This window comes from Tursiops truncatus, chromosome 16 (genome assembly GCF_011762595.2).
Source record: "Tursiops truncatus isolate mTurTru1 chromosome 16, mTurTru1.mat.Y, whole genome shotgun sequence".
NCBI classification, from domain to species: Eukaryota; Metazoa; Chordata; class Mammalia; order Artiodactyla; family Delphinidae; genus Tursiops; species Tursiops truncatus.
Genome location: NC_047049.1, coordinates 30600801 through 30621212, shown reverse-complemented (window position 1 = coordinate 30621212; position 20412 = coordinate 30600801). Strand labels below are relative to the sequence as shown.

The window sequence follows — 20412 nt, the reverse complement described above, 5'->3', positions numbered from 1 at the left end:
CTGCAGACATTTTGGAGCTAAACTGAACCACTTAAAAGGTTCTGGGTAATTTGCCATCTATTTAGAAAACTTATAATGATATATTACAGCGCTGGGGGGCTGGAAGAAACCTTCCAAATCATCTGGTCCAACCCCATCATTTTATAGATGAAGATCTTGGAAAATAAACTGGCTGCTCCAACACACTGAAGACTCTTAATTAAAACGTTTGCTCAATTTTAAGGTGGCTGACAAATTTGGAGAGAGGGGATGGGAAATAAAATAAAACCTGCAAAACATTTTTTAGTGGCATAGTAATTATGATCAATGGTCCTATTAAATGAAGAAGCAGTGAGGATCGTGACGGAAGTATACCCCCACTCCAATGTCAGGACCACTTACATCTGGAAAACTGAGAGGTTTAAAGCTGTCAGAGCTAACACATTGAATCTATGTGTTGGGGACCAGGAAGAAAACTCAGCGGCCCTACCCTGAAGTCTACTGGGCTAAGCATCAAACGCTGGTCTAATTTTATACCTAAACACTGGTCCAGGAGTCACCCTTATGTGATGGTGCCTTCATTTCCAGAAAAAGTAGAGATTTGAGAAAATGGTCCAGGCCTAACAGAGATACATGACAATTGACGTGACAAAGGAAGGGTGGCTTAGACCTTAGCTCAGTTTTCCGTGGACCCCTGACCAGCAGCATCAGCATCATCTAGATGCTTGTTAGAAATGCAGAATCTTGGGTCCTAACCAGACCTATGGAGGCAGAATCTGCATATTGACAAGAATCCCAGGTCCTCCTGCCCACATTAAAGTTTGATAAGTATTGATACTTATTTAGGTAACACAGCAGCAAGAGAAAGTGTAATTAACTGCCTGTAACCACATTCAATCCAAGTTTCTGGAATAATTACCTCCATCACCAGCTCTACTTTCTAAAGCTTTTGATCTTTAAGCCTTATTTTAAATTTTAAATGGTCTAAAATTCAGGCTAGGGCTTCCCTGGTGCCGCAGTGGTTGAGAGTCCACCTGCCGATGCAGGGGACACGGGTTTGTGCCCCGGTCCAGGAAGATCTCACATGCCGTGGAGTGGCTGGGCCCGTGAGCCATGGCCGCTGAGCCTGCGCGTCCGGAGCCTGTGCTCCGCAACGGGAGAGGCCACAACAGTGAGAGGCCCGCGTACCGCAAAAAATAAATAAAATTTATCCTAAATTTTACATGGTCTCAATGAATATCTTATTAAATAGTAATATTTGTTGACAAAAATTCAATTAATTATCAACTTAAGAAGACAAAAAGGGAATTTTATCTGAGCCATACTGAGGATTATATCCCAGGAAGCAGATTCTCAGAAAACTCTGAGAACTGTTCTGCCTGTTAGAAGTCGAAGGCACAGTCATATACATTTCTGAAACAAAGGATCATACATCAACATGACATACTGATACTTTACATAAAGTTCACCAAGGATAAATGGTCCAGGTAGGCACATACAAAGCGAGCAGCAAGTCACCGTGACCCCCTACAGGGCTGGGAAAGAACACCATTCTTTTAAGAAGTTACACTGCTAGTGTCAGAAGAAAGAAAAAAAATTGATCTTTATGGTTGAGCAAGCACTCCCCTCTTTGAGGAGCTCTGGTTAATGTGTAACGCGGATGCACACTGCACATTAGGGAGGGAGGGAGGAGGTCCAAACAAACACACAGAGAGAATTTTATGTTTAGTTTTTCCTTGTCCTGCCTTAAAATATAAATTTTATTTCATCATGTTTTCTCATAAACTGTCTTAAAATTGAGAAAAAAAAATACAAATGTTCTGGGTACATTACTATTTTCAAGGGTTACATAGATTATGAATTGAAGTCTTTTTTCCTGCTATTGTCTGCTGGGGTCATAGTAGAAACATGACCAATATTTCTTCAGTTGGGAGTTAGAAACCCTAGGGAGATCTGGTGAAGGAGGAAGACTGAATTTAGAATAGAAATGTTTTCCTAGCAGAAAAAAGAGAAGCTTCAGGTAAGGGAATTTTACGATCAAAAGGTTGGGAAGGTCACATGGTCCAATCATGGTTCCAAAGCTGAATTCCTTTTACACCACATGTGCAGGCTCTGCTTGCACACTCCCAGTGATGTGGAACTCATCACCTCCAAAGGCTACCCATCCCATCTTTGCACGATCTAATTGTTAGAAAGATGCCTGAAATTTGTCTCCCTATAGCTTTCAATAGCCCCACAATCAGTAACCCCACAATTACTGTCCCTACCATTAGCTCATTCCCATTATCAATTTTCCATTACATTTCCCAGTGGAATTTTTTTAACAGAGAAAGTCAAAGAAACAAGTTTCATGTATTTATTTCTCATAGGACTGGAGCAGCTTGTATAGTGGGGTGTATGAAATTTTTATTTTTTGCTTTTATTTTGAAGTGTCTTAGGAAAACCTCATGTGTACAAGAGGGATATTAAAATGAATAATCACAAGTTGTAGAGACTGTAACCAAGGACATAATCATATCAGAAGCCTAGTGTAGGGATAATACTGTCCTTAAACACTGTTTTAGCCCTAAACTTCCTGGGAGTCAAAGCAGGTATGAAATAGGGCAAGAAGGTGGTGCTTCAAAAATGTCTGAGACTCTCTGGCCTAGGGGACTCTAGGTTATCAGCCGTGGAAAGTGTCTTAGATCAAGTCTAATCCCATCTCTTACAGAGAATGAAACTGAAATTCAAAGAGGCTACATAAATTGCCTAATCTTGGGCAACTAGTAAGCAGCAGAGCCAGGCAATAGAGTGTCGCTACTCATTTTTGCTACAACGCCAGAACTTGAGTCTTGGGTTTGTTAAGAAAGCTTGTTCAGCACAAAAATCAGAGATAATAGCACCACATTACTGGGCCAACAGGACACTCCCAAAGCAAACCCAAGCCATCCTGGCACACACAGAGACCTCTAATCCCCAAATTCACAAGTCTAATACCAGATAAGAAAATGATATTGGAGGCATAAGCCATCCTTCCTCCTACTCTTTTTCCTATACTTCCACTTGTCCCTACATATCCATTGATTCTGAACTACAGAGATTTTCCACTAAGCAGCTTATTTTAATCTCCCATGAAAATAATCTCTTTCTGATGAGAGGTTATTTGCTCTCAAAACAGAAACACCACTGTGAAACACTTCATTCCTTCTGAAACACTTGAAGCTAAAGTCTCATAGCACACTGAGCCAGAGTCATTAGTGAAGAGTAAAATATTATAAGCGATCAACTTACCTAGGCATCTGAACATTGGACTCATCCAAACAATATTCAAAGAATTCCTTTTACCATCTATTTTTAAAAATAATACCACTGTCGTATTTTAAAGAACAATCTGGTAGCGCACACGGCATGAGATGCCAGTACAGTGACAATACATCCATGGTACTCTGAATGACTGGCAGGTGGGTCACAGCAGCCTGCCCACCAGATCACAAGCTCATCCCAAGCAGTGACAGAAGCTCATCCTCAGAAACAATTAGTTGCATCTCGCTTCTCTGTAAGTTTCAGCAGAACCCTCAAAGCAATGAAGGGCAATCATGCAAATATGAATTATGTGCTTTTTCTATCCTCGTGTCCTTCCGAAGTAAAGATAAGCAATCCCTGGAAAAATTACTAATCCAGGTCCCAGGTATTTCAGATGAGACACCTTCTATGCTCACACTAGTCATTTATATTACAAAATGACCTGGGATATTACTATGTTAGGTGACCTGGTCATATTTATTGGTTTAGAGCAGGCATTCCTGGGATAGAAGCATCTAGGGAGCTAAGAATTTGTAAATTCTTGATTCAGTTCATTAAATGAGACAGGGGCAGATGAGCCAAATTAATACCCAAGTCAAACCAGGGATAACTGAGCATAGTTACATCGCCTCATAATTTTCCAGGCTTCTTTGCTGGTATCAGGTATATAAGAGCTCAAAGGCAAGAGAATAGAAGATAAACACATAGCCTGCTCAGAGCCCACAGTGAGGCAAAAATAGAAAACAAGAAGAGGAAGAAAAGCCGTGACATGCATCCATCCCAGAGCACGTCTTCCGTTACTGCTAATCAGAGCATATGTCACACTTCCTGGGGCCACTGAAGTCATTAGCCCCGCCAGAGAGGATCGGAATTTTCCCACTTTAAAAGGAGGAACAGGGCAAAAGACAGAAACTAGGCTGGCAGGAAATAGAGAAGGGAGGTATTTCTCTATAAACATGTTATCCAAAAGCGACACCTTTTCAACCAAAATCTTCAGGTGACCTGATGATAAAATGGAAATGGCTTGGAAGCAGGAAGGTTGGCAGTTGTATTCCTCACACCTCACCAAACTAAGTCTCAGCCTCCCACCCCCACTGCCCTCTAGGCTGGAACCTGTGTCCAATGTCTCCCAAGGTGTAGAAAATTCTAGAAGGAGGGCTAGCTTATCCTAGCACAAAACCCATGGGAAAGTGTCATCTTTCTTTCCTGCGGTCAAGGAGACCTACTCTATCCTTATCCCATCCCAGAAATAGGCTGCTCTAAACCAGTAAGTATGACTGGGGCTCTTAGCATAGTGAGGTCCAGGTTCAGCTTGTAATAGGAATGACTAGTGTTAACACGACAATGTCTCCCCTGAAATGTCTAGGACTTGGATGGGTCTTTCTTTCCAGGGCTTGCATTTCTGTACTGCAGGAGAGACCCTTACCTTCAGAAATGGCCTTCCTCACAGCTGCCACGTAAGTCTCAGGCTCATCATCACAGGTGAGCTCCTGCCAGTGTGCCCAGTCTGGAAAGAAGTCCAGAAACTCCTCGCTGTCCTGCACCCCGCAGAGCAGGCGCACCACGCGGTGTGGAGGATGGAAGGCTCTCTGCAGCAGGGGCAGCAGGGCCGGCTGGCAGAAGCACTGCACGAGCTCCGCAGACAGCAGCACCACGATGCAGCGTGTGCGGAGAAAGAAGCTCAGGTCTTCGGCTGAGAAGGAGGTCTTGGGGCCCAGCCTGTAAGTCAGCATCTTCTGGCTATGGACATGCCGACTGGACAGGAAAAGGTCCTGGAGGTACTGGCACCATTCCTCGGCATCCGAGCTATAAATGATGAGGATGTCGCATCCTACAAGCATCCCTAAGCAAGAAGGAGGTACAGAAGCATGTTAACACGCCTGCTCCTACTAGGGCTTCCCATGACCTGCAAGATATACCATCCAGACGAGGAGCCTGGCACCTGCAATCTTTCACTGTCTGCCTCCAGCCTACCTGTCTAACTTCTTTCTCACTTCCAGTCTGTGTTCCAACCATTCCAGACTCCCTGCTTTTGCCCAAACATACCCATTATGCCATTTCAGATCTTTGCATAAGCTATTGCTTCTGCTGGCATGCTCTTCTCCCCACAGCTGATGCAGTATAGGATGATGATGATTATGATGATGATGAAGATCATGAGAGCAACTGCAACATTTATATAGAGCTTACTATGTTCCAGACACTCGTCCAACCTTATTGCCTCCCAAACTCATTTTATCATCACAGCAACTTTCTAAGGTAGGTACTACTATTAGCCTGAGTTTGAAGATGAGAAAATTGAGGTATGGCAGGTTAAGTAATTTATCCAAGAGCCCCATGGCAGAGTCAGAATTTGAACTCAGGCAGTTTGATCCCAGAACCTAGCTCTTTCCCAAATACAGTGGTTACAAGCACAGGTCTGGAATCAGGCAGCCAGACTTAGCATCTTGGCTCTCTTTAAGTATTAGCTGTGCAACCTTGGGCAAGTTGCTTAAATTTTCTAAACCTCATTTATTCATCTGTAAATGGAAACATAAAGGCAATATTTATCAGTGTTTTGTGAAAATTAAATTAGATATTTCATGTAAAGTACTAAGCATAGTGCTTGACGTGTAGTAAACCCTCAATGATTGGTAGCTGCTGTCATTATCCTCACATTAATATAAACAATGCATTAATGTAAAAGTAACCATGGTTGAATTAACATGTTGACCTACACAATACCATTTATAAGGTGCTTCTCGCCATATATGGTCTGTCACATAGGCTTTCTTCTTCCTCTAATAAAGCACAAGTGCCAGAAACAGAGTCCAAAGCCTCAGAGAAGTGCTGAATTAAAAAGGTCTTTTGGGGATCACTTGGCCCAAACTCCTCATTTACAGATAAAAGAAATACTTCATCTGGGAAGATAAAGGAATTTGCTTAAATTCACACTCAGCAAATTAGTGCAGAGCCAGGACTGAAACTCAGGTTGTCCCCTGGTTCCTTATCCAGTCCTCTTGCCAATCTACCTGCTGCCTCCCATCAGGAATCCTGTCAAGAATCTTATGAGCAATAACTCTTATCTTCCCATTATCAAAGTTCAAAGATGCTTGGCTCTTATAACGGTTACCACTGTTGTGGGTCCTCATCTCCCACTAATTCAATGAATTATTCTAAGGGATTTGGAAGGGGTGAGCGCAGAGAAGTAGCCATACATCTACAATGCAATAGGTATCCTTCCTCCCACTTAGAGAAGGAAGCTTGGAATTTTGTCAAACGAGAGTCATCTAAGTTGTGGATTATCACAATTACATGCCATCCGTGGGCCACATTTAGCTGAATGGTTCCTGGCCAAAAGGTCAGAGGCAGGAGTGGGGCAAGACCTGAGCTTCTCAGTTCTGAAAACATCATGAAAGGAACCCCCTTTCCTGCCCCCATCCATCACCATATTCAAAGTTAAAACAATGACATATAAAATGTAAACTCAACACAGTTCTGATATCCCCCAGGATGACAGTACCAAATCTTTTAAAACAGTAAATAAAACAAAACTGTGGAGTTTCTTTTTGGAGTCCCTAATTCAGTACTAATATAAGACGCGATAGGCTTCCAGTAGGCTTCTGTTAACAGCACATTGCAATACCTGCTGCTCATTAAAGACCTCTAGTCATCAAGGAAAATTTAAAGGTTAATAATAGGGGAAACCGGGTGTGCAATATATGAGAATTCTCTGTATTACCTCCCCAATTTTTCTTTAAATCTAAAACTTCTAAAATAAAAGTTTAAAAATACAATTTAAATCAAACGCGCTTAAGGGTTTAACCTCTTCGAAATGGAAAAACCTATTTAAAATGTCTAATTCCTGAGGTTCCAGTGTTAAATTCAACCCCCCTTTGAGCAAAAGTACAGGCATACCTCAGAGATATTGCAGGTTCGGTTCCAGACAACCCCAGCAAAGTGAATATCACTAAAAAGCAAGTCACCCAAATTTTCAGGTTTCCGGGTGCATATAAAAGTTATGTTTACACTATACTGTAGTCTATTAACTGTGTGAGAGCACTATGTCTTAAAAAAAAATTGTACATACCTTAATTAAAAAACACTTTATTGCTAAAAAATGCTAACCACCATCTGAGCCTTCAGCAAGTCATAACCCTTCTGCAATAGTCAAAAGTCACTGATCACAAATCACCATAACAAATATAATAATAATGGAAAAGTCTGAAATATTGCAAGAATTACCAAAATGTGACACAGAGACAGGAAGTGAGGAAATGCTGTTGGAAAAATGGCACCAATAGACTTCCTCGATGAAGGGTTGCCACAAGCCTTCAATTTGTAAAAAATGTGGTATCTGCAAAGCGCAATAAAGCCAAGTGCAATAAAACGAGGTATGCCAGTACTTGAGAAGGAAGTGGTTAGTACCTCTGACTAGTTAATATCACAACCTACTTGGTCACCAACTCAAGGTGTGACTTCAGACCAATATACTATATCTAAACAAATTTTTCCTCAATGTAAATGAGGACAACAAAATCTATCACCTTCCTGAACTTTGCTCTGCTTCTGAAACTGAAAGCTGGGGAAGTTGTAGAAAAGTCCAAAGTGTCAGTTAAAGTCCCTCCACAACCTTCTGGGTAACAACACAGGACTAAATGCTTTGTTGGGGACTCTCTCTCATATGTGGGGACACCCCTTTCTTCAAGGAGAATTCCCTTCCTTTAACCATAAGTCACTTCTTCACGTGTGCCAAATCATTCTTCCCACTGTTGTTTGTTTGTTTATTTAGAGAAATGAAGTACATGAATCAACAGGGAGTCCATAACTCCTAGACAGAAATAAGGGTCTCTGTCCTTGTCGAGCTTAAAGACCAGGTTTGGCTATAGAAGGAGAAAGGAATGGATAACAGTAGAAGCAGGAGCTGGCTAGTGGCAACAGGGAGTGATGGTGGTGGTAAGAAACACAGTGACCAAAAGAAAAGCTCCTTTAAAAGATTCAAAATCCACCTGAGAAGAGAACCGAGAAGAAGAGCTTGGGAGCTTCTCAATCTACCCAGCCCAGACCACTTTTTAGTCTGGCACTCCGTTCATCCATCCTGGAGCCTGTGTTTGAATCTGGGCACCGTACTGAGGAGGGGTGTGAGATAGGGAAGGTGACTTGGATAGGGAGAGATCTGGAAACAATTAATGTGAGGAGCTTCCAGACTCCGAAGGTTTCAAGTTTAGAGACTTGGCAGGAGTATTGAGGAACCTCAAAGATCACATGGAAGTTAAGATGACAAAAAATTAAAGGTCCCTTCAAGCCCTTTCATCCTAATAAATCCAGGAATGGTAGAAGGATCTGGAGATAAGAGAAGCTTTGGAGAAAGCGGGCAGAAAAAAGGTATGAGAGCTTTCTTCAAATACCTGGAGGCTGACACATGGAGGAAAGGATTCTGGTTTTCACTCAACCAGGCTTGGCCACTTGGGAAAATCACTTATGGCTTCTCTCTCTTCTCTCTCAAGAGTAAATACAAGAGACGTCATCAGGAACCTAGAGACTATTCCAGGATAGGCTGATTCCATTTCATTTTACCTTGCTTCCCAAGTTCTTTCAAAGACAGGGAGCCAAGATTCTCCTTGATTTCCACAAGCAAATACGCCTTTCAAAAAACAAAAGACTAATGCTTACCCTTCAGTGGAAGGGAACTTGAACCCTGAAAACATTATGCTACAAAAGAAGTTAGTCACATACTATATGATCCCATTTATATGAAAGTCCAGAGTAGGGAGATCTACAGAGACAGAAAGTAGAACTTAGGGCTAGGGAGAAGGAGGGAACAAGGGGGTGATGGCTAAAGCACACGGAGTTTCTTTTTGAGGTGATGAAAATGTTCTAAAATTGACTGTGATGATGGTTGCACATATCTGTGAGGATACTAAAAACCATTGAATTGTATACTTTAATGGATGAATTGTATGGTATGCGAAATACATCTCAATAAAACTATTTAAAAGAAGATGAGGGCTTCCCTGGTGGCACAGTGGTTGAGAGTCTGCCTGCCGATGCAGGGGATACGGGTTCGTGCCCCGGTCCGGGAAGATCCCACATGCCGTGGAGCGGCTGGGCCCATGGGCCATGGCTGCTGAATCTGTGCGTCCGGAGCCTGTGCTCTGCAACGGGAGAGGCCACAGCAGTGAGAGGCCCGCGTACCGCAAAAAAAAAAAAAAAAAAAGATGAAGGAGGGGGGAAGGAGGGAGAGGAGAAGGGAGGGGAGGGGGAGGGAAGGGGAGGGGGAGGGGAGGGGGAGGGGGAGGGGAGGGGGAGGGGAGGGGGAGGGGAGGGGAGGGGGAGGGGGAGGGGGAGGGGGGGAGGGGAGGGGGAGGGGAGGGGAGGGGGAGGGGGAGGGGAGGGGGAGGGGAGGGGAGGGGAGAGGGGAGGGGAGGGGAGGGGGGAGGGGAGGGGAGGGGGGAGGGGAGGGGGAGGGGAGGGGAGGGGAGGGGGAGGGGAGGGGAGGGGGAGGGGAGGGGAGGGGAGGGGGAGGGGAGGGGGAGGGGAGGGGAGGGGGGAGGGGAGGGGGAGGGGTGGGGAGGGGGAGGGGGAGGGGAGGGGAGGGGAGGGGAGGGGAGGGGGAGGGGAGGGGGAGGGGGAGGGGAGGGGGGAGGGGAGGGGGGAGGGGAGGGGGGAGGGGAGGGGGAGGGGAGGGGGGAGGGGAGGGGAGGGGAGGGAAAAAAGAGGCAAAGGAAGAGAAGAGGAAAACCACAAAGAAGAGTGGCCTGGATGACTCCAGAGCCTACAGCATTTTGGCAAGAGACGCTCTCACCACTGTCACCACTGTGACCTGCCACCGTGGGTCCTGGTACTTCCAGACCTCAGGGAGTCCCGGGGACTCCAGAGGCCCAACTCCCACTTGCAGCCCCTGGAGTGGCGACTCACCACAGAGGACGTTTATGTCAAGCAGGTTTGACAGCTCTAACCCATTACAGACATCTGCAAAGCCACTACAGAGCCCATAAAGAGCCCCAGGTTTGGCCCAGGCGTGAGTTCCCTTCTGAATAGGAGCACACCCTTCTAGCCCCTTTGGCCACGCCCACTGGGGGGGCGATGCACATAGGACACTGGACCAGGGTGGTTTTCTCTGCCTCCTCTGCCCAAAGTATGCTGTTTCCTGGACTTAACAGCCCAGGGCCTGTTCCTAGGAAGGGGAGGAGGTGGGAGCTTCACTGACGTTATCTCCTACTTCTCCCCAATCACCCACCTACTGTGGCCACTGTGGCCTGCTCCCCGTTCCATAAATACATCACGTGCACCCATTTATTGTTCCCCTGACTAGAGCACTCTTCCCCGACATGATTCCTCCCCCGCCCTCCTTCAGGTCTTTGCTCAATGCCCCTTTCTCTGTGAGGCCTAATCTGGCTGCCTCCTTTAAAAGTATAACCCCAACCCACTTTACCCCTCTACTGTTTTTCCACTGCACTTATCATATCATGTACTTTCCTTATTAACTGTATTGCCTGCCTTCCCCCACTGCTGCATAAGCTCCATGGGGTCATGGCTTATGTCTGTTTTACTTACTAAATATACACCTGACACCTAGAACTGTGACTGTATTTGGTTTGTTTCTGCTTTTTAATTTATTTATTTTTGGCTCCATCGGGTCTTCGTTGCCGTGTGCGGGCTTTCTCTAGTTGTGGCGAGCGGGGGCTACTCTCAGTTGCGGTGTGTGGGCTTCTCATTGCGGTGGCTTCTCTTGTTGCAGAGCACGGGCTCTAGGCACGTGGGCTTCAGTACTTGTGGTACGCAGGCTCAGTAGTTGTGGCTCGCGGGCTCTAGAGCGCAGGCTCAGTAGTTGTGGCGCTCGGGCTTAGTTGCTCCGTGGCATGTGGGATCTTCCCGAACCAGGGCTCAAACCCGTGTCCCCTGCACTGGCAGGCAGATTCTTAACCACTGCGCCACCAGGGAAGCCCTGCATTTGTTGAATGAATTGATTCCCTCTAGATAACTCTGCATTGGCTTCCGAATGGAATGTGTGGACTATGAACCTACTATTACCTTATTCACAGTACAGGTTCTTCTAACCTCCAGAGCCCAGCTAGAGAGCCAGGAGGCTAAGGTTAGCTACCTTCCCACTTCCCGTAAATAATGAGCCTGCGTCACCAAATCTAACAACTGTCTCCACTGGCCTTTCCTTCCAAAGCACCATTAGAAGGCTCAGGGGATCTGGGGAGAGCTGGCTCTTCATTCTAGCATCTGCCCACAATTTCTCCAAGAACAGCACCTTCTCCTAGCCAACTATATTTTATTTTTCAAGAAGCTTTTACATCCTGTTTCCACATGTTATCTCTACTATAACATCATAAGATGGGATGGGGAAATACAAGTAAACCCATTTGCAAACATGGTAACTCTAATCTTCTCATCTAGTAATTCCCTGTTTACTTATTGCTTGCCTTCACAGACTATAAACTCCTTGAGAGCACAGATTAGGGTGTCCTGATCACCACTGAGGATATATTTAGGTGTACATTGTCTATTAAATTGTATAGTTAGTGCTCATTAATTGTCTCTATTCTCATCATCATTGCCGTGTTTGTCCTGTATCTCAGTGAGTGAGTGACTTGCCAAGTGTACACGCCCATGAACCAGAAGGGAACCCAGGGCTAATGGGAAGAGACTCTTGGCACCTTTCGATGGGTCGGTTACCCAGTCACCTCCACCTCTCCCCAGTTCCCAAAGTTCTGCAAAGGACATAAGAAAAGTAAAGCTAAAGGAATGGTGTTCCTAGAGTCCTATGGAAATTCTAGACAAAAACAAAGCCCAGGAGGGTAGAGGAAGCGGGCATAGGAAGGTGGCCCAAGGGCCCATCTCCAACCTCGGACTGTCTGAGCTCCCCCTATTGGCCCGATGGGACCCGAAGAGAAGCATTTCACCGGCCGAGAGGTAAGTCGGCTCTCCACCTACTTTAAACTTGACTCTCGGCTCACAGAGTTAGTACAACAGGGAGATCGACCCTCAGAAGCTCGGGCCAGTGCTGGAGGGAGAAAAGAAGACTTAGAAGACGGGGAACAGGGGAAGGTCGGGCAGGGGCTGAAGAAAATCGCGCAACAGGCTGGGAAGGGAAACGTGAGAAAGTTGGGGTGGGAAGTTTGCGACAAGGAACAGAGAAAAGAACAGAAAGAACTCTGATGCTACGCCGAGGAAGCAGCCGGATTCGAAAGGGTACAGCGTACGGCAAGAGGCGGCGGGTGAGAGGGCGCGCGGAGGGGAGGCTGAGGAGAGGCTGAGGAGAGGCTGAGGAGAGCCCGGCCTACGCACCTGAGGCTGCCATGCCGCCGGCCGCAGTCCTCCGTGCCCGGCTCGCTACGCGCGGGGCCCGGGGCCGGAGCGGGCCCGGCGGCGTCCCTGGCGCGGAACGGGAGGGGCGCCCGGCTCCGCGCAGCACCAGCCGCCGCTCTGGCGCTTCCTCCCGCCGGGCAGCGAGGACTTGCCGCGAGGGCGTGTCCACAGGGCCCGCCCCGCCGGCGGGGCTCAGCCCGCGGCACCTGCACCCCAGGCCGTTGGGGAGGGGAAGTGAGAACACCGCCCCCCCCCCCCGCGCCCCGCCACCGTCCGGCCGTCGGCCAGCTCCCCGCGCGGCCCCCACTCCCCCCATCGCTCACTCAGAGTAGGTAGGAAGCAGGGGTCTTCGTGTGTCCACTCCTCGTGAAAACAGCCGGATGGGCCACCAAAGGGCAGCCTGAGGTAGAGGGAGCGTTGAGAGAGGAAGGAGGGAGAAGGGTTAGCTGGCGGGCCTCTGTGACCTGGGGCGGGGGCTGAGCACAGCTGGCCAAGCCATCTCCCCATCTCCTGGGGCTTTCTCCCTGAGCCGCTGCCCCGGCAGGAAAGGGAGGGGGCAGGAAGGGGAAGAGGCACCTTCCCTGGCACCTGGCCCTGGGTGCTTGGCGTTGCCCTTGATTACCCTCCAGTGACCTGCCTGAATTCCCTGGACCTGGTCTCCTGGTGGCACATGAACGTTAATGATAATCTCTTATGATAAATGCATGGTATAGTTATCATTGCTTTTTATGCCTTTGAGGTAGCACCTATCACTGTCTTCAAGTTAGCGCTGAAGAAACAAACCAAATCCCTTGCTCAGACTTCCACAGAGAAGTGGAACCTCCCCGAGGTTCCATACCACGCCTGTCTGAGTCCATAGCTAGAGGTCTCCCTTAACCCTCGCACTCACCTGCCGGCTTCTTGTCCTTCTCCCTTTGCTGCTCCTCTAATAGATCTGAATAGCTCTGTGACCTTGGAATCCTCCACGATGCAGGTCCAGGGGATGGGTCCAGAGAGCAGAGATGACGGAAAGATAGGGTTCCAGGGCAGGTGGAAAGGAATGAAATATATTTTAAAATGGAAATATCAGGGTTCAGGCCGACAACTAGTTTTCTACTGTTGCCATAACAAAAATTACTACAAAACTTAGTGGCCTAAAATAACACAAATTTCTCTCACTGTTCTGTATTTCAGAAGTCAACATGAGTCACACTGGGCTAAAATCAAGGTGTCGTCATGGTTTGGTTCCTTTCTGGAGGCTCTAGAAGAGGATCCATTTCCTTGCCTTTTTCAGCTTCTAGAGAAAATTACACACATTTCTTGATTCATGCCCCACCTCCATGTTCAAAGCCAGCAACATAACATCTTTCTGACCCTGCTTCCCTCATCAGATCTCTCTCTGACTGTCTCCTCTGCCTTCCACTTTTAAAGGCTCTAGTGATTACATTGGTCCCACACAGATGATCCAGGAAAGCCTCTTTAAGTTCAGCTGACTAGCAATCTTAATATCACCTACAACCTTAGTTCTTCTTTGCTGTGTAACAACGTATTCACAGGATCTAGGGGGTTAGGATGCGGACATCTTTGGAGGGGGCATTACTCTGCCTACCACAGACCTGGAATTCTGAAATAGGAGATGAGCCTGCTACCTGCTCTACCTTATACCTGTTCTCCATGTTCAGGATTTCTCTGGCCTCCACACCAGGTTAGCCATACCTGCTACCCACCCCCAGCCCCCTATCAATGCACTGTCACAGCCCTATACTATTCTTTAATAGAACTTATATTGATAGTTTTCTGCAATTACAAGTAGCTTCGCAGACAAAACCTAGAAGCCTAGCCCTCTTGCAAGCTTCCTTCCCTACCTACCAAAAGGGCCACTCCCCATAAAGTTTCTGCCACTTGTCTCCTTGGGCCATTTTGAGCAATGGCAGTGCCCATTTACAGGCTGGACTTCAGGTTCAGAGAAACGAAATGCTGGGCATCTGCTATGTGGCCAACTCTGCTCAGAGTGCTGTCACTTATTCAGCTTTCATGAATCTTTACCTGAAACCTGTGAGGTAGGCATATTATTATGATCCCATTTTACAGGGGAAGAAACTAAGTCTCCAAAAAGGTAATTTGCGTGATCCATGGTCACTTATTTAGTAAGTGTCAAAGCTAGATTTTGAATTCAAATCCATGTGCTACACAAGAGCTGACCCTCTTGTCGTGCGTTGTGATTCAGAAGCCACACCAGCTATTCCGTGCCAATTCCATGATCTCCAAACCAAAAGTGACCTTAGTAACAGGAAAAAGGAGTGTTGTAGAGATTGCTGGTTGCACACCCAATATCTGTTGTCCTTAGTAACAAAATCACAATTTTATCTGGAGGCAGCAATGTGCCCCACTAAAAGATTCCACTCCCCAGCCTCTGTTGCGACAAGATGCTGAGATGAGGAGGAGGTTGACAAGATGTAACTGGAAGTCATTAGCTGGGCATCCAAAAAAACGTTCTCTACGGTGCTTAATTCTGCTGCCAGATATCCCTTTTGCCTTTCTCTCTCTCTTTTAATGCCTTCTTGGAATGTGAATGGATGGCTGGAGATTCAACAGCCTTCTTAGATTTTGAGGTGACCTCGTGAATGGAAGCCACACAGTAAGGACAGTAGAGAACAAAGATGGGCAGAATCTAGTTCCCTACTGACCATGGAGCTTCCATATGAAATCCAGGGTTCCCATATTCGAATTCTTTTACATGAAAGAGAAATAAACACATCTCTGTCTTGCTAGAGCCATGGTTATTTGTGTATTCTGCTATATGTAACCAAACCTAATTCTTTACTGATATGGGAATTGAAGCTAACATTTATTGAGCATCAACTATAATTCATGAATTTTCTTATGCTATCTCAGTTTAATCCTCACAATAATTCTGAATCATAGGTGTTATCTCCACTTCAGAGATAAAGAAACTAAGATTCAAAGATGTTAGTTTTTTCAGGGTCATTCAATAGTTAGTATAACTATGATTCAAACCCAACTCAGTCTAAACCCAATGTCCATGGTCTTTCCATGGCACAATGACATAACGGATGACTTCGGAGAGTAAATTAAAACTACTTACTGAGGATACTTGGGTGCTCTCAAGTGAGGGGTCCCCCTTGAGTCCTTGGCACTTCAAATCTCACACAGATGGTGCCTTCACTTGTGCATGAAAGCATATCTTGCACGTTTTCTACTTCTTCCTTCTGAGGTGCTGAAGCAGAAAGTTTAGGCAGCTGTGATAAAAAGTTTAGGACTTGGTCTCATACACTCTTAGAATGTTAAGGCTGGAAAAGACCCTAAGAGGTCATTATTGGACCCATGTGGAAACTAAGGCCAAGAGAGGCAAAGTGACCTTTCTAATATCATACATGGAGTTGGAGGCAGAACCAGGATTAGAATTCTAGTCTTGATTCCTAGTCTGGTGGTTTTTAGCTATATCTTATTTTTTTTCCCCTATTAGTAAAAGAAAGCAACTGTAGAAAATTCTTTCCTTAATCTGATGTTTCAATTTTGTAGTTCTTTCCCATAAATCTACCATAAGCTCCTAGACAGTTAAATCAACCTCGAATGCCTCAGATAAGCCCCACTTGGTCATGATGTATCATCATTTTTATATGTTGCCAATTTACTAATATTTTGTTAAGGATTTTTGCATCTGTGTTCATGGGGCATACTGGTCTATAATTTTCTTTTTTGTAATGTCTTTATTAATTTTTAGTATCAGGGTTAATCTGGCCTCATAAAACAAGTTTGGAAGTATTCCTTTCCCCTCTATTTTCTAATAGAGAACAACTGGTATTATTTCTTTCTTAAATGTTTAATAGAATTAGCCACTAAAACTATCCAAGCCTAAATTTTCTTATGTCAGGTTTAGCTAGCCAGTTCAATTTCCTCAAAAGACATAGGGCTATTCATGTTTCACATTTCCGCTTGTCCAGTATTGGTAAATTGTATTTTTCAAGGAATTTGTCCATTTAAGTTTTAAAAATTTATAGATATGAAGTCACTCATATTTCCTTATTACCCTTTTAATGTCTGTAGGATTTGTAATGATAGCCCCTCTATTTTATTGGTCTTTCCAAAGAACCAGCTTTTGCTTTTAATTTTTCTGTCATTTGTTTTCTATTTCATGGTTTGGGCTCTTTATTATTTCCTTCCTCCTATTTACCTTGGGTTCCCTTTGCTCTTATCTAGTTTCCTAAGGTTGAACATTTGGCCATCTTTTTTTTCTGGAGTCACTATTTGTTTTTTACATCTTTATTAGAGTATAACTGCTTTACAATGTTGTGTTTGTTTCTGCCACACAACAAAGTGAATCAGCTACTTGTATATGTATATCCCCACATCCCCTCCCTCTTGCGCTTCCCTCCCACCCTCCCTATCCCACCCCTCTAGGTGGTCACAAAGCACTGAGCTGATCTCCCTGTGCTATGTGGCTGCTTCCCACTAGCTATATATTTTACATTTGGTGGCGTATATATGTCCATGCCACGCTCTTACTTCGTCCCAGCTTACTCTTTCCCCACCATGTCCTCAAGTCCATTCTCTACATCTGCATCTTTATTCCTGTCCTGTCCCTAGTTTCTTCAGAACCCTTTTTTTTTTTTTTTTAGATTCCATATATATGTGTTAGCACACGGTATTTGTTTCTCTCTTTCTGACTTACTTCACTCTGTATGACAGACTCTAGGTCCATCCACCTCACTACAAATAACTCAATTTCATTTCTTTTTATACCTGAGGGGTATATATATGTGCCACATCTTCTTTATCCATTCATCTGTTGATGGACATTTAGGTTGCTTCCATGACCTGACTATGTGGTACATGTCTCTTTTTGAATTATGGTTTTCTCAGAGTATATGCCCAGTAGTGTGATTGGTGGGTCATACGGTAGTTCTATTTTTAGTTTTTTAAGGAACCGCCATACTGTTTTCCATAGTGGCTGTATCAATTTACATTCCCACCAACAGTGCAAGAGGGTTCCCCTTTCTCCACACCCTCTCCAGCATTTATTGTTTGCAGATTTTTTGATGATGGCCATTGTGACTGGGGTGAGATGATATCTCATTGTAGTTTTGATTTGCATTTCTCTAACGATTAATGATGTTGAGCATTCTTTCATGTGTTTGTTGGCAATCTGGATATGTTCTTTGGAGAAATATCTGTTTAGGTCTTCTGCCCATTTTTGAATTGGGTTGTTTGTTTTTTTGATATTGGGTTGCATGAGCTGCTTGTATATTTTGGAGATTAATCCCTTGTCAGTTGCTTCATTTGCAAATATTTTCTCCCATTCTGAGGGCTGTCTTTTTGTCTTGTTTATGGTTTCCTTTGCTGTGCAAAAGCTTTTAAGTTTCATTAGGTCCCATTTGTTTATTTTTGTTTTTATTTCCATTACTCTAGGAGGTGGATCAAAAAGGATCTTGCTGTGATTTATGTCATAGAGTGTTCTGCCTATGTTTTCCTCTAAGAGTTTTATACTGTCTGGCCTTACATTTAGGTCTTTAATCCAGTTTGAGTTTATTTTTGTTAGGAGGTGTTCTAATTTCATTCTTTTACATGTAGTTGTCCAGTTTTCCCAGCACCACTTGTTGAAGAGGCTGTCTTTTCTCCATTGTATATTCTTGCCTCCTTTGTCAAAGATAAGGTTACCATATGTGCATGGGTTTATCTCTGGACTTTCTATCCTGTTCCATTGATCTATATGTCTGTTTTTGTGCCAGTACCATACTGTCTTGATTGCTGTAGCTTTGTAGTACAGTCTGAAGTCAAGGAGCCTGATGACTCCAGCTCCGTTTTTCTTTCTCAAGATAGCTTTGGCTATTCAGGGTTTTTTGTGTTTCCATACAAATTGTAAAATTTTTTGTTCTAGTTCTGAGGAAAATGCCATTGGTAGTTTGATAGGGATTGCATCGAATTTGTACATTGTTTTGGATAGTACAGCCATTTTCACAATGTTGATTCTTCCAATCCAAGAACATGGTATATCTCTCCTCGGTTTGTATCGTCTTTGATTTCTTTCATCAGGGTCTCATAGTTTTCTGCATTCAGGTCTTTTGTCTCCTTAGGTAGGTTTATTCCTAGATATTTTATTCTTTTGCCTGGAATGGTAAATGGGAGTGTTTCCTTAATTTCTCTTTCAGATTTTTTGTTTTTAGTGTATGAGAATGCAAGAGATTTCTGTGCATTAATTTTGTATCCTGCTACTTTACCAAATTCATTGATTAGCTCTAGTAGCTTTCTAGTAACATCTTAAGGATTCTCTACGTAGAGTACCATGTCATCTGCAAACACTGATAATTTTACTTCTTTTATTCTGATTTGAATTCCTTTTATTTCCTTTTCTTCTCTGATTGCAGTGGCTAAAACTTCCAAATCTATGTTGAATAATAGTGGTGAGAGTGGGCACCCTTGTCTTGTTCCTGATCTTAGAGGAAATGCTTTCAGTTTTTCACCATTGAGAATGATGTTGGCTATGGGTTTGTCATATATGGCCTTTATTATGTTGAGGTAAGTTCCCTCTATGACCACTTTCTGCCAGGTTTTTATCATAAATGGGTCTTGAATTTTGTTGAAATCTTTTTCTGCATCTATTGAGATTATCATATGGTTTTTATCCTTCAATTTGTTAATATGGTGTATCACGCTGATTGATTTGGGTATATTGAAGAATCCTTGCATTTCTGGGATAAACCCCACTTGATCATGGTGTATGATCCTTTTAATGTGCTGTTGGATTCTGTTTGCTAGTATTTTGTTGAGGATTTTTGCATCTGTGTTCATCAGTGATATTGGCCTGTAGTTTTCTTTTTTTGTGACATCTTTGTATGGTTTTGGTATCAGGATGATGGTTGCCTTGTAGAATGAGTTTGGGAGTGTTCCTCCCTCTGCTATATTTTGGAAGAGTTGGAGAAGGATAGGTGTTAGCTCTTCTCTAAATGTTTGATAGAATTCGCCTGTGAAGCCATCTGGTCCTGGGCTTTTGTTTGTTGGAAGATTTTTAATCACAGTTTCAATTTCAGTGCTTGTGATTGGTCTGTTCATATTTTCCATTTCTTCCTGGTTCACTCTCAGAAGGTTGTGCTTCTGTAGGAATTTGTCCATTTCTTCCAGGTTGTCCATATTATTGGCATATAGTTGCTTGTAGTAATCTCTCATGATCTTTTGTATTTCTGCAGTGTCAGTTGTTACTTCTCCTTTTTCATTTCTAATTCTGTTGTTTTGACTCTTCTCCCTTTTTTTCTTGATGAGTCTGGCTAATGGTTTATCAATTTTGTTTATCTTCTCAAAGAACCAGCTTTTATTTATTTATTTATTTATTTTTATACAGCAGGTTCTTATTAGTCATCAGTTTTATACACATCAGTGTATACATGTCAATCCCAATCGCCCAATTCATCACACCACCACCACCGCCCTGCCCCCCACCACTTTCCCCCCTTGGTGTCCATACATTTGTTCTCTACATCTGTGTCTCAATTTCTGCCCTGCAAATCGGTTCATCTGTACCATTTTTCTAGGTTTCACATATATGCATTAATGTACGATATTTGTTTTTCTCTTTCTGACTTACTTCACTCTGTATGACAGACTCTAGGTCCATCCACGTCTCAAGAAATAACCCAAATTCGAAAGAACCAGCTTTTAGTTTTATTGATCTTTGCTATTGTTTCATCTTTTCTTCTTCATTTATTTCTGATCTGATCTTTATGATTTCTTTCCTTCTGCTAACTTTGGGGTTCTTTTGTTCTTCTTTCTCCAATTGCTTTAGGTGTAAGGTTAGGTTGTTTATTTGAGATTTTTCTTGTTTCTTGAGGTTGTATTGTATAGCTATAAACTTCCCTCTTA

The 20412-nt window shown here is 44.0% G+C and overlaps 1 protein-coding gene across 2 annotated transcripts in view; it reads right to left on the bottom strand.

Annotated features, from left to right (window-relative positions):
• The window catches only part of PIK3AP1 (phosphoinositide-3-kinase adaptor protein 1), a 114639-nt gene extending 101981 nt beyond the window's left edge, over nucleotides 1-12658 (bottom strand). The window contains exons 1-2 of one of the 2 annotated variants that reach the window (XM_019939715.2): nucleotides 12538-12658; nucleotides 4688-5104 (exon numbers count right to left, since the gene is read on the bottom strand). In XM_019939715.2, the coding sequence (XP_019795274.1) occupies nucleotides 4688-5104; nucleotides 12538-12550 (430 nt within the window). In that variant the 5' untranslated portion in view covers nucleotides 12551-12658. Of the gene's footprint in view, nucleotides 1-4687; nucleotides 5105-8648; nucleotides 9111-12537 lie in introns of those variants that run through there. The other variant, XM_019939714.3, reaches the window with a different exon arrangement.
• Nucleotides 12659-20412: the final 7754 nt, after the last annotated feature.